This window comes from Fundulus heteroclitus, chromosome 4 (genome assembly GCF_011125445.2).
Source record: "Fundulus heteroclitus isolate FHET01 chromosome 4, MU-UCD_Fhet_4.1, whole genome shotgun sequence".
Classification (NCBI taxonomy): Eukaryota; Metazoa; Chordata; class Actinopteri; order Cyprinodontiformes; family Fundulidae; genus Fundulus; species Fundulus heteroclitus.
Window position 1 is genome coordinate 33,441,107 of NC_046364.1, and position 14,169 is coordinate 33,455,275.

General features: G+C 37.6%; 1 protein-coding gene across 1 annotated transcript in view; it reads left to right on the top strand.

Moving 5' to 3' along the window:
• The first annotated feature begins 333 nt into the window (after window positions 1-333).
• LOC105919744 (chromodomain Y like 2) overlaps window positions 334-14,169 on the top strand; it is a 39,660-nt gene continuing 25,824 nt past the window's right edge. The window contains exon 1 of the mRNA XM_036135729.1: window positions 334-650. Coding sequence (XP_035991622.1) covers window positions 627-650 — 24 coding nt within the window. The 5' untranslated portion in view covers window positions 334-626. The remainder of the gene's footprint in view (window positions 651-14,169) is intronic.

Sequence of the window (14,169 nt, forward strand, 5' to 3'; positions counted from 1 at the left end):
TCTCACACAGAAATAAATTTAACAACGCCTATTTACATACATTTAAATTAATAATAGAAATTAGTAAGAAATGTATTTCATGATGCACAGATCACTGAGCCAGCATAACTTTTCTGGCCTCCCTTCGACCATCGCTGATTAAAACCTTCATAGTAAACCTAGATAAATACAATTATGACTAGATCAGGTCAGGAAAGTGGGCAGGTAGAGTGAATATTAGTTAACGATCTGCCAGCTACTGTGAGTAGTTACAGAGCATCTTAACACATCATCCTCCGCTGAGGAGTTGGACTGCAACAGAGCTCGGTGGAGCTTGGTGCATGCAGACCACCAGGCTGTGCATTCTTTAGCCGGGGACTAATTTCCAGTCCTCCACTTGGGTCTGGGTAAACAGCACCGCCCCGATGGTTGGTTGTTTGTCTTAAGCGTGGGGCGATCCATCGCACAGCGCCGGGCTCGATTGACACTGTCTGCTGATCTGCTACTGCGGATTGCTCAGAATAACAAGGCTGCTCGCTAATTCCCGTCTACCGGGGCTTTCGGCGAAACACCGAGAGAGTAGGGTCCGAAAAAAAAACCCAACAAGGCAGGCAAGAACGCCGCGCCGCCGTCGTACGCACCCCGGAATGGCTTCGGGAGATCTTTACGAGGTAGGATAAAAGCACGTCCACGGAATATGCGCTGTAAAATTGACGAATAATGGAATTAGGAAGTAAAGGGAAGGGCGTCACGTATGTAAAAAAGCGGTGTCCTAAGCCCTTTAACAGGCGAAACTAACCCGCCTCAAGCTGCACGGACACGGGGTCGGCTTCATTAAAGCGTGGACTTAAAGTGGCTCCTATTATACTTTGTCATGATTCTTCTCGGCTGTGGTAAAAAAGGGATGTAATAGAGGGGCTGAACTCCTCAGCGTGTCGCCGAGTTGAAAGTCGTGGTAAAGTGACAGCAGCAGCGCTGAGCGGACGGGCATGGTGAGCTGCCACAGACTGAGTGATGGGCTCTCAAGGTGCGCATTTAACATGCCAAAAGACATTTGGTCGTGGCAGTCTTTTTTACAGCCGGGCGAGTGTTTGTTGTAAGCAAACAACGAAACGAGGCGGTGGTTTATTTTTATCGGTCCGCTGGAAAAAAAAAAAAAAAAAAAAAAAGTGGTAGGAGTGTTCTGGTTGCCAGAATTTGTCAAATTGTCACTCTTCGCAGCGTGGGGTGGAAAAGTTGCCCCCCAAATTGGTGGCAGGAAGGTCACGCTGCCCCTTCGTGCGCAGCAGCATCACTCTGGAAGCGGTGCCAGAAAAAAAAAAAATGCCCAAAGTCCTGGCACTTTAGGGCTCATTATCATGCTGTGGTGTCAGATGCTGCAATTTGCAGAGATGAAGGAGATTTGATTACAGGATGACGTCCCTTTAAGACAAACACGTTTACCTTTTCCAGCCTGTGGGCTATTAGCCTGTGTGTGATGTGTCTTGTATCAAAAAGTCCAGCTGAGGGGAAAGTTGGGGTTCTCCTGGTTGTTCATGTAGATGATATCTGTTCACTCCACGAGAATGATTGTAGGATGAGGTTTCTGTGCCAACATGGATCAGTTGTTGTTTAGAGTGAGAATATTCTGGAGGAGGATTCACTTTTTTCATTTAAAACGACAACAGCTGCACCAAAATGTAAAGGCAGAAGATGTAAAAGTTTCACAACAAACTATGGTGTCAGGATCAACAGTATGAGCAGAGTTGTGCTTTTATAACTTTATATATATATATATATATATATATATATATATATATATATTATGAGAGTGTATTGGTTTTGTCACTTTTCATAAAGTGAAATGTATGTTTTGTTTGTCATTTTTGCTGAGTATGGCCCATAAACACTGACAACATTCAATTCAATGTCTTAGAAAATTTAAGTATTACATAGGATCAATAAAAAGGATATTTTAAACAGAAATGGTGGGCTTCAGAAAAGTATATTTCTATGCACTTAGCACTTGGTTAGTCCTGCTTTTGCAGTTGGCCTAAAGTGTGTAGTGTTTTATTCCTCTTGAGATACATTGCTGTCCACTTTGTTTTTGCTTTTTAGGTTATATATGAATGCAGGGTTTGCAAGTATTAATTGCTGACTTTTCCTTGAAGCACTTCTGGGAAGAGTAGTTTTGGACATTCCTTGAGGATACTTCTACTCAGGTGTTAGAATAAAGATGCATCTTTTTTTCTTCCACTCAGAGTGCCTAATATACCCTGTGGTCCTTGGCATGGAGTAAAAGCTGTATATATTATGGTCAGTGATAAACAGCTAGCTGTGTCTTTTCAAAACGTTATTGATTTTTGTCTTGTCTTAAAGTTTGTAAAAGGAAAAAAAAAGAAACAATAAAAAATGAGGAGCAGTTTTACTTCTTGGGTGCCATAGCGCTGGATGTTTTAGATCTTTCCTTCAGTCAAAGCACCTGATTGAAATGAATGTGACATTAGCTGTGTTTTCTGCACATTTTAAGTATTGCATTAGAAAAGGTTGATGGAAATTGCAACATTCTAAATAACTTTCCCAGTTTAACAAAAAAAAAGTATTTACGCTTGCTTGATGTGTTGTTGTTTTTTTTTGGTTTTCTGAAAAAGAATGAACGTGCAAAACGGGAGATAGCGTCTTGCTGGATGTTTCCATAATTCGCATAGAATTGCTTTGTTTTTCTACATCTCCGGACTGCATGTAACATCGCCAATACTAGTTAATATGACAGGACTTGCCCGATATCAATACATTCTTGAAAACCTCTCTCCAGTTTTTCTCAGTGTTGTCCATGCTAGGTTGCATTCTGTACTTCCTGTTTATTCCAGCTATGCATAATTTAAACTTCTAACGAAATTACGCTATGTGTAGTCTGGTTAATTTGCTCCAGACCAGTTGAGGGAAACACTTCTAATTCTCTTTTTCTTTTTTTTCTTTTTTGTAACCTTTTCAAAGTTCGGTCAAAGTTTGCATGATAATTGGACAGAAACACAGCTTTCTCGAAAGACATCAAATTTCTAAATTTAGAATAGCCCAGTGTGCATGTGCCGTGGCCATATTAGTGATACAAACTTAGAGCGGTAAAGCTTGGATACTTTTAAGTCAAATAGTGAACAGATCTATCCTGAATATCACCTCAACAGACATATTATGGCAACAACAAAACACCGCTGCGCTGGTATCTGCCGGAGTGACTCGCGATCTCATGATGGTGACCATATAAAAAGAGTTTGTTTTTTCACTGATTTTCCTAAACCCTGAAGGATTCACAAGAAATGTCAGCTTGTTACCGAGAGGACTTTACTATGGAATCTGACCAAAGACATCTATGTGCTCTCTACGTTTTCTCGTTGGTAAGGAGCCAACTCTTGAAGTCCAGACCTAATGGCAGAAACTGCAGTGTCTGTGCAGGTAGGCTACATTTATTAGGGTTTTTTTCTCAGCAAAATGAAAACGCAATACAATCCATGACGGATGTTTATGTGAGCTTCAGTGTTGCGTAGTCTGCTGATTCTAAGCAACTTTGGGCTTGTTTTTCTCTAAAGTCACTTGCAACTTTCGTGTGTCCACGGTTGCGGTTTCTTGGGTTTGTTTTTGAATGTGAAGTAAATTTTTTGGGCTTGGCTTTTTTCCTACAGAACCCTGTTTTTTGGTTATCGCGCCGCACAACAAGAACTATTAGCTGGGCTAATACCGAGCAGCCCGTCTTCCACGATTTTACAAGCAGTCCCCTTGTGTAGAAATACCAGCTAAATATATTCATTTGTTATGATTAGATGCAGCCTCTCTATTACCGTTTGCCGGTTTGCTTGTTTGGCTTCTTTTGGGCTTGTTTTTTTGGAAGAAGTTGATTGTTTCTCTCACAAATTGGTGATCTTGTTTGTGTGTGACTGTGGAGGGTGTGTGTTTGTGAAGGTGAGATGGAATCTGGGTCTCTGATTACAGCGGGATGATTGATTTTTTTTTTTGCAACTTTAGAAAATAAGCTGTTTTTAAGTCTATTTTTTGCAATAAGCCCTATCATAATTTAGAACATAGGCCTGTAATAATACATGTATTTTTTCTTTATATTAGCTGTAATTCTACGTGGATTCCACGGGTTTCTGCCTCGCATTTGATCTGTTGTGCAAGAGGACATAACTGCCTCTCCTACCTTTCTACTAATAGTGTTTTCCTTCCGCTTATTTTGAGGCCTCTACATTTCAACCAACGTTTAAGCTGTTCTACGCCATGTTTCTCCAAGTGAAGCATGTTGAAATGAAGCTTCTGGGACGTTGTCATCCTCCAAGATGATTGGTATTGCGGTTGTTGCCATTCTAGTTTATACTCAGCTTGTCCGACCATCTTGGAAACTTGGGCTTTCTGGGCAAATGTGACGTTTATTGAGAACCGTCCCATTGGGAGGCTCATGCAGAACTTGTTCCCAAGTGATAATTCAATTGTCTGGTTCAGGTGCATTGAAGCGAAGATGTCTAAAACATGCAGGACATTGGCACCTCCAGAACCAGGATTGCTTACACCAACTTTTTTTTTTTAAATGCCAGTTTAAGCAGTTTCATGCTTAGCCAACTAATATCACACTTATGTCTGGGCCAACAACTACACCACCTCTTCCAGAACACAGTTCCTCTAATGCCAGATGTGTAAACTACTCGGTCAACCAGCTAGTTTCTCCTCATGTCCCGGGATCAAATTCAATTGGAAATGGGATTGAGCATTCGCTGTCACTGCCCCAAGACCATAGCATCATTCAAATGTCTGTGAGAAACTCTTTCTTTAAAGGTGCATAGCCACGTTATTTGACTAATTTACATGTCAATAGCTCACCCTGGTTGTATACAAAGTATTTTATGAAATATTATCACCTCCTGCTGGCGTATTAGTTGTTCTTTTGGTGTTTTATGCTTTGTTTTTGCTAAATTTGTTAGTAGATAAAGCCTTCTATGTTTATTTAACACTTTAACCAATGTCTGTGCTGCGTACACGCAGCAGGAAGCGGCAAACGGCTATTAGCCTCTCCAAGCGAAACAATGAAGAAAGGTCCAAGATCCAGTGGAAAAAAAAAATCACAAAAAAAATGTGATTCCAAGAGGGAAAAGACTGGAATGTCCCTGGGAATACTGTATGCCCATTGGTGTTTACTGAAGCGGACGCTAAACCTGCCGAGGCTCAGATGTGACCGTGAGTAAATGTTCTGATATGAGGCTATTAAAGTTTTTTTAGATTGAAATGTAATTAATAATGGTTAGTCTTCGATCACGCCGAGCTGCCACTTTAATGCGTGGTATTGGAGAGGGTTAGGCTTGGTCTGGCATTATTTACAATCGATTTAAAAATTAAGCAAACCAACATTATGATAGTTCTGCAATACTTTTGCGAGATGTCGCCACGTCTGTTAATATTTGTTAATCGTGCCTGAGAGCAAATTTTTTTTCCGGCTCACACAGAACCATCAAAACACTATTAATATGGTGGCTTGATGTATGTGACCTTATTTTATCATGAGCAAACGGTTTTTGATCTTTTTTTGTAAATAAGCATATTATGTGGCTGTATACCTTTTTTCTTTGAAAAAGCATGTGGTGCAAAATATTTTTTAGCAATCTTATTTTCTGTCTTATGTTTCTTTTACTGTAATTTGCTTTCTGTATTTATTAATTTTTTTGTTTGGAAACTTTTGGTTTAATTTTGTGATATAGATAATTTGCCTTTAAAAACTCCCACTTTTTCAGTCTGTAAACGCATAATGCTAACTTATGTAGTTTATGTTTCGAATCTAGTAAAAATTTGTGTTTTATCGTCTTTAGACACATAATGAGATAAAATTGGAATTAACAGATGAGACCTAAAAGAAAATTGGGATTTGCCCAATAGAAGCCTAATTAGTGCAGTTTTAATATTTATATAAATAGAGGAGGAAAGTTATTTAACAGTTTTTTTCAAATAACATCCCTAAAACTGAGCCTTATATGCTTTTACTGCACATAGCTTTATCCAAAAGTAGGAAGGCAGAGTGGGAGTTTGAAGCTGATCCACAGCTAATACTCATAGAGCTGAAGAGTAGGTGGTAAGGATGAGACTTTCTGGAAATATGGTAGAAAAATGCTGTTTTAATAGTATTTTAATAGGGTAGAACCGGAATACCTCTTTTGTCCTATTATGGGGTAATATGGGCATGGCAGTGCATAATTTACATTAAAGCAGCACTGTGTAAGTTTTAACCCAAGTATTAGCTTAATTTGAGATATGTCAAATAATTTTTCAGGTCAATATACAGCACTTGGTGCGTAACAACGCTCTCTGCAGTTTGCCCTTCTCAAAAACACGGCTATGTAATTTAAGAGGCTCAAATACGGCTGTGAATGGGTCATATGACCTAGAGCACCACTTTACGGCAGTAAACATGAGAGCTTACCTTACATGCTTCTACTTTTTTTCATCCTCGAGTCAAAGTTTATCGTGGCCATGGTTATTATTACAAAAATACACTAAATATAGTTCAAAAACCTGCATGTCACCTCTTCTCCTCTGTTGAAGTTTCTGTAGCCTTTCATGATCAGATGATTTAGCCTATTATCTAGAAGAAGGCTGTAGGGATATAACTACTAATTGATGATTTTATCTTAATGTGGGGTAATTTTACCAACTGTTCAAAGCTACTTTTATCTTAAAATAACGACCTGGTCACCAGGGTAAGGATAAGTATGGAAGCACAGTCTATTAACCTTAACCCTGCATGTTTAAAGGGAAACAAAACTGTTAAACATAGTCAGGGGGGCTATTATGTCGATGCTGATGGCCGTGCAAGCGTCTTCTTTGTTTAATGGTGAACAACTTGGTGTATTACTGCCACCCTGTGATTGAGATAAATTGATGGCAAAAGCAAGATGGTGTTTTTCAATTTATGCTAAGCACAATTTGAATTTGGAAAAAAAAATGCTGTCCATCTGTAGTAGGTGTGAAGTGGGGCAGAGAATACAGCAAACCACCTTCACCCGAGGGTTTGCAAATTTGTTTTGTGTAAGTTTGGTGTGTTTGACTTACCAAAGTGGATAAGGGGCAACTTCTATTGTCTTCTCTTTTTTTTTTTTTTTGCTTTAAGAAGTGGGTAGCAAAACAAGCATGTAATTTACCTACTTTTGCTTTATTACCAGAGGATTGCTTTTAGTGTGTATTGTGAATGTCCTTGGTAAATACATGCTGTTACTTTGACACAACCTTTTCTTACATGTTTGCCATAGGAGACGAGTTCTGTCTTACAAGGTTTTGTATCTGGTTTTGTCATGTGTTTTGTCATTAATGTTTTTTTAATATTTCCATGTCACAAGCATATTGCCAACAGAGATAAACACTTGTGCATTCCACTTGTGCATAGATTAATTTAGCCAATAAAGTTTCAAAGGCAAGCTGGCTAAGATAAATTAAAAACAAAGATGACATTTGTCATGGGATGATTTTCTCACTGTATAATACCCTCATCTAAAAATAGTATTTGCAAGAGTAATGCATAAAATGATCTATTTTCATTCTTTAAAACAGCATAAGAGATTTTTCCACTGCAGCTATATTATAAGACTTAGACATCTTTATTTGTCATTTTGTACGTACAGAATGCATACAGAAAGAATTTTCGATGCATACAGCTTGTAATTAAAAAGTAAACAATTGAAATGTAAACAATGCAGGAAAATTGCAGCAGTGATTAAAAAGTACACAATTGAAATGTAAACAATGCAGGATTGGTAACAAATTAATCATAGACAAGATTATAAATATAATCATCTTTTCTTAACAGTGACCATTATTTATTTGAACTTATTAGCGTAATATTTGAAACTGTTACTTTAATCAAAATGATGGTTGGTCCTCCTTTAGTTTTCACACCATGAATCTAGGTTTTAGCAATCATCAACATTTTCAAATGATGTCCAAATCTGTCCTTGTAAGTGATGGAGAACAGTTTTTGTTTTGTTTTTTAGCCAGCTGATTATTATGGGAAGCAACAGGTGGGAGAGGAGCACCTCTGCTACTCTGCTTCAAAAGCACTTTCCCATGTCAAGCTGGCACGTTTTCTGGCTTCTAATTAAAAGATCTTTAAACCCCTGGAATCCTATGCCAGGCAGTGTTTATGGTTTTGAAACATTAAGTCTTTGCAACCATGGCATGACTTGATGAGATATTAAGAGGTATAAATGCATCATCATGCATAATACGCACTGATTAACATGTAATGTGAATTTAATCTTTGTTCTCCATGGTCAAATAAAGTTTGAAAATGTACCATTTTATTAAAAAGCACAGTGATTTTCAAATGTTCACATGCTTTCTTAACGTTTTGCGCTCTCCTGTGCGCCGTAGAGCACCTAATACGTCACATTTCTAGTTGTCACATTATTTTTCAAGCAAAATAAATGTTGCTGTGTAGAATGCCTGAACAGCAACTTTGGGGTAAGGAGGTGAAACTCAATTTTGCAAAAGCCCCCCTTGAATTGTGGGGTTGTTTTACCATTTAAAAATACCTGTTTGTTTTTTTTTTCTCTTGGTTTATCAGAATGGTTGAAGTTTGCTCTTGACTTTGCACATATACTCAGAGGGCACTAACACATTTCATATTTGGGTGTTCACCTGATCCATAAGCTGGACAGGACTAGTACTGATGCTCTTTACAGCAAAGGTCAGAGCAGACTCTACCTGCTGAGGTCTTTTGGAGTGCAGGGGGCGCTTCTTAGACTCTTTGGTGACAACAGCCATCTTCTATGGTGTGGTTTGTTGGAGTCATAATAACTGTTTACATCATGCTAATAGTTGCACAGGTTCTGATCCAACCATTAATTATTTACACTGTTTCCAAATTCTAAAGTAACTTGCAAACACCTTAGCTAGGGATGCTATGCACTATTAGGCGTATTGTATATGGAATTATTGTATGTTATGTACATATTGTATATTCTCTTACTGTGTGTTATGTAAATAGACTGAACGTTTTTCCAGTGTCAAATAGCTGTTGTTTTTTTCCCCTTTGTTATTTATTTACTCTGATATTTACCCATATCTTCTACTCTTGTTTCTTTAGAGCTAACTTTAGATTAGACCGGTTTGCTCTTCTCTTTTTTTTCTCATTGCTAATAAATGTGTGTAACTGTCCATGTGTTTGCCACTCACACCCAAATTTCCCCATTGCGGGACAATAAAATAATTATTATTCTTATTTATTTATGTGGCCTCTCAGTCCATTTGGCAGGCCCAAAATACACTGGAATATTTGCAGAAGACTGCAGTAAATTAACTAAAGTTCTAATAAGATATTGGTAAGCCTTACGTCTGTTCATTAGCTGTCTTCTTTTTAGATGTTTTGTTGAACTAAAGGAATAGATTGTCCAGGAGTTGATCTCTAGTGAGAGTGACATTGATGCTGGCCCTGATTAAGAATTGGCACTCAGTACTTCGCTGTCAGTATTTGAAATACGGAAGGATACGCAATTTGCCCTGCGATGGTGTTTCCAAATTCCATACTGTCTCATGCTGTTCTTTGTTCTCTGCGTAGAGAAAAATGTCACTCACGATTTTTTTTAGAACAGTGTGAAATGGCTAGAGGGGAGAAAACAAGATTATTTAATATGACATATAGAGCATATTTGAGAATTATTTTGTATTGTCTTTACATAAACCTATTAGAAAACCAATGTGTAAAGCCTTTTAGAAGAGCAGAGTGCGCTACCAAGTGTGCCGTCCGGCATGCTGCAAATAAAATTAAACTCGTTTTTAGAGCTGCACAATGAATGGAATGGCAGTAGTCATAGCAGTATTAATGTGTGCAATATTGCAATTGCTTGAATGGATTACCTGTTAGGATACACATATGAACGTAGCCATTATGCCATATGGCATACAAAATTTGTGTGCATGGTGGAATCACTTTCACAGCCCTAAATGCTAACACTTAATGTGGATGTTTGTGATTTCAAATCTCACAAACAGTGGACAGGAGAGAGAATGTTATGAAGGAAAATACAAAAAAATAAATCTGGAAAATGTGGGGTAATCATCATCAATAGCCTTCCACTCAACGTTCGACCACAGCATCATAATTAGAGGTTTTCCTGATATGATACAGCCCTATTAATTTTTATCTAGAGTAGCACTCTGTACGGATACTTTGGCCGATGCAGTGAGAGAATCATTCACTCACGATCAGAAATGGCTGTTTGTCTCCTGATTGCTATGAACAAGTCTTACAGTGGTTCTGAAGCTTTAAGTATGTCCATCTTCTTTTTACAATTCTCAATGTTTTGAAGTTAATATTGTAGAAGTACATGATCAAATCTATAAGCTTGCTATTCCTTTTTTCTCTTCATAGTGCCAAAGTGTTTTTTCTTTGACAACTTGACAGGTTTGTGCTGCATTTAAACTTCAGCCTGAAAAACTCGAAACTTAATTTGGTTTCCCAGCAGTTGGCACAGCGGAGCCAGGGCGCAATTTGGAGGTGTGTGCCTGTCTCTGCATCTTCTGGTTTATCATGAAGTAACCTTCCCAAAACTCAGCTAAGACAGCCTATTTCATGGCTGATTTTTATTTATTTTTAATGTCATAGTGTGATCTTAATCAAGCATGAAGAGGACCTTCTAACTAAAATATAACTTAGTCATATAGAATAGATTAAATGAACAAAGTTACCATAGAACTTAAAGTCAATTTTAAAGTTGACCAAAATCTAACATTTCTTGAAGTGGAGAGTAATGAAGCACTACATTTAGAGATGATTAAGTTGATTATAGACAAGCAAAAACGATATTTAATTGAACACCTGAACATTTGAGCTTTGTAGAACATGGTCCACATACATAAAAAGACCTTGGTGCTATAATGGCAGTTTTGTTTATTTAAATCAGCTTGAGGGGACAAAAACTGAATCACATCTTAATGATGAAAAATGACGGCATCATAAAACGACAAACACCAACTAGTTAGTTCCTTTTTGCGCTTCTTCCAGCTTTTGTGGCAGCTTTAATTCTTTGAGACATGGACTTCATTGATAAAGAGTAATATTATGTATCAGTAATGTTTGATGGATCGGCTAACTTTTAAAAAAATATTTTATTTTAGAAAGTTTTCTGTCCATGTAACCAAGCTTACTTATCTTTCAGGTAGAGTTGTTATGCTGTTTGCTAATTGAGATGCATTATCATTAAAAAAAATGGTGTCATCACCAAATCTACCTTTTGATTTATAGAATGAGGAAAGTGTTGAAACTTTCAATGTTCACTGTTTCTATGCCATTTACTGTAGAGGTAATGATTGTCATCTGCCCGGCTCTATTACCTTATCTTATTTAGTCTTTTCCATAGTTTTCATTGGGATGATGCAATGGGCAGTGCATATAAAACAAATATTGTCCACAGCTCATCACTGTTTCTCTTTATCCTGCTCTTAACATTGTTTTCTGCTGTTTAGGTCTTCTTCTGTTTTCAGCAAACTTTCAACAGTGTGTATGTTTGACCACTTGAATGAGAGGTTTCCTATTGTTTCAACTAACAGCTCTTCTGTTTTGGCAGTATTTTCTGTCAATAAAGCCAGGAACATACTCCACAAAAACAGAGAAATGTGTTCTCTCTCCCAGGGCTGCAACAACAAAATAACATTATTCTCTATTATTTTTGGTTTGGGAGTTCTTGCAGCTCGTTTCTGACACATCTTTTAGGCTGAACTGTTTTTTTTCTTGCATACTGTCTAACCAATATTTACAAACGCTTTAGTTGGGTGCTCAGACCATGAAAGCTTCACAAGAGTTATTGTGAAATATGAAATGTCCTCGCCAGAAATAACTTTGTTCTTGTTCTTGCCAACTCAAGTAAAATAACTATTTTCTGTTCTTGCAGAGAAAGTATTGGGTTTAAGACAGGTGAAGTAGCTCAACAAGGACTTTGTTTTAACTGCAGACTCATTTACACACTGAGACATGTGCAGTTATATGGTTTAGAAGTCCAAATTACAGAATGACCCCATAACATTTTCTCTGCTTGATCTGAAAAAAGATGTACCATTATTCACAACATTAATCATCTCATTTATTTATTTATGAGGTCTATGGCTCACAAAGCCAAACTGCTCAGCTAGTACAATGGGTTTGTGTCATGCCTGCAATTTATTTCTTCTTTGGGGGTGTAAAGTGATTATTAATAAACAAAAAAAACAATGAACCGTAAATTATTGTTATTATTATTATTATTATTATTATTATTATTATTATTATAAATTCCGTGAAATAAGCACTTAACTGATGTGAACTTTTTTTGTTGTAAAAATCAGAATAAAAAATGGGATTTGATGAGGAAGGCCGGAATAAGCAAATCTTCTAATGTTTATTATGATTATATGCACTACGTAGTGAGATCTATGTATGTGCCTATTGCATAGTTTACTGTTGGTTTTAAGTGGGAACGCTTAGAAATCTGTTTAACAGAAGCCCATGAGCTATTGGAGTTAATGCGAACCAGAGTACTGACTTCACATTTACACAGGTAGATAGATGTGTGTGAAGCTCATCACCGCGCTGGCATGCAGTGGCTGGAAACTGAAGCCAGGAACCAATCAAAACAAACCAGATGAAGCTTTTAAAATTTACTCTCTGAGCTCGTTCTGCCTTTTATGTGGAGCTCTGCGCACTGAGTGTTTTGTGGTGGAAGATTCTTGAATGAAATGGCTTTCATTGTTTTATAGGACCAACTACAGCAGGATATTTAGCTCCATTACAATGGCTGCATTTAGTTTTTAATAGTTAGTTATTTAGGATTTCAAGTAGCTCTTCAGCTTTTTTTTCCTCACTAACTGTTGCCAAAAAGTTAGTAAGATGATGGATGACTTTTATAGTGTTATCTGCTAACAGTTTGCATGATGTTTTTGCATCAGGGGTTTTTGGTGTTGTTGTTTTTTTTGTTTTTTTCAATTTGAAGAAGATATTCTGACTTGTAGATTTTGAACTTTTATCTACAGTATGGGTCTTATCAGATATTGCCCTTATGAGTGACACGGGATCATTTTTGCGTAGACCTGATACATGCAGGACGTATCATAAAGGACTGGTATTACCTTAGAATTGACTCAGTTTGTTTACTTTCTCTGCTGTAATGGACTTCATGTTTGTCGCACATAAGATTTTCAGAACATCAAATAAATTTAAATATTATTCAAAGGCCACAAAGTGCAGTTTTTAAATTAAGGTTTTTATTATTAATGAAGAAAAATAAATCCAAACTTACATGGAAAAACTGTATGAAAAACCGATTGCCCCCTAAACCTAATAAATGGTTGGGCCACCCTTAGCAGTAAGAACTGCAATCAAACGTTTGCGAAAACTTGCAATGAGCCTTTTCCAACACTGTGGCGGAACTTTGACCCACTTATCTTTCCACATTGGAGGGTTTTTGAGCATGAACAGACATTTTAAGGGCATGCCACAGCATCACAATCTGTGTTTTGGTTCATCATCCTGCTGCAGAACCCAAGTTTGTTTCATCTTGAGGTCACGAACAGATGGCTGGGGATTCTCCTTCAGGATTTTTTTTTTTGTTGACAGCAGAATTTATGGGTCCATTTATAACAGCAAGTCTTCTAAGTCCTGCAGCAACAAAACAGCCCCATACCGTCACACTACCGCCACAATATTTTCTCCCGTAATGGTAAAAACCTTCATATAAAAACTGCATTTTGTGTTTACTTGTGTTGTCTTTGACTAATATTTAAATATTTCACTTTCTGAATTGCTGCGCATGCGCAAGACCATCACTTGCAATCTTGTGAAAGAATCAGCCAAATCCACTCTGGTCTTATTTCTTTCTTCTTCTCATAAACGTGCAAGACTGTTTGCTTCTTGCGACTCTCAGCCATTTCCAAAGTATTCAGGCTGAGCCGTGGAGCTACAATTAATGGCTGACACCGAAGCTTACTGAATGCGTGAACACTAGAAGTGTGCATGTGCAGTGAGAGGAAACTATCCAGGAGCATGCGCTCGCTTTGCCGTTACATGACTGCGTCACAATAATTGGCTGGTGGGACAACCAAAAAATAAGATGATCCTCCCCGGAACTTGAGGCCGAAAAAAAATGGTCCACTATATCTTTAAGTGTACCAAACATGCACAAAGAAATTAGAGATCAGGGAGGGGGAAAGCAG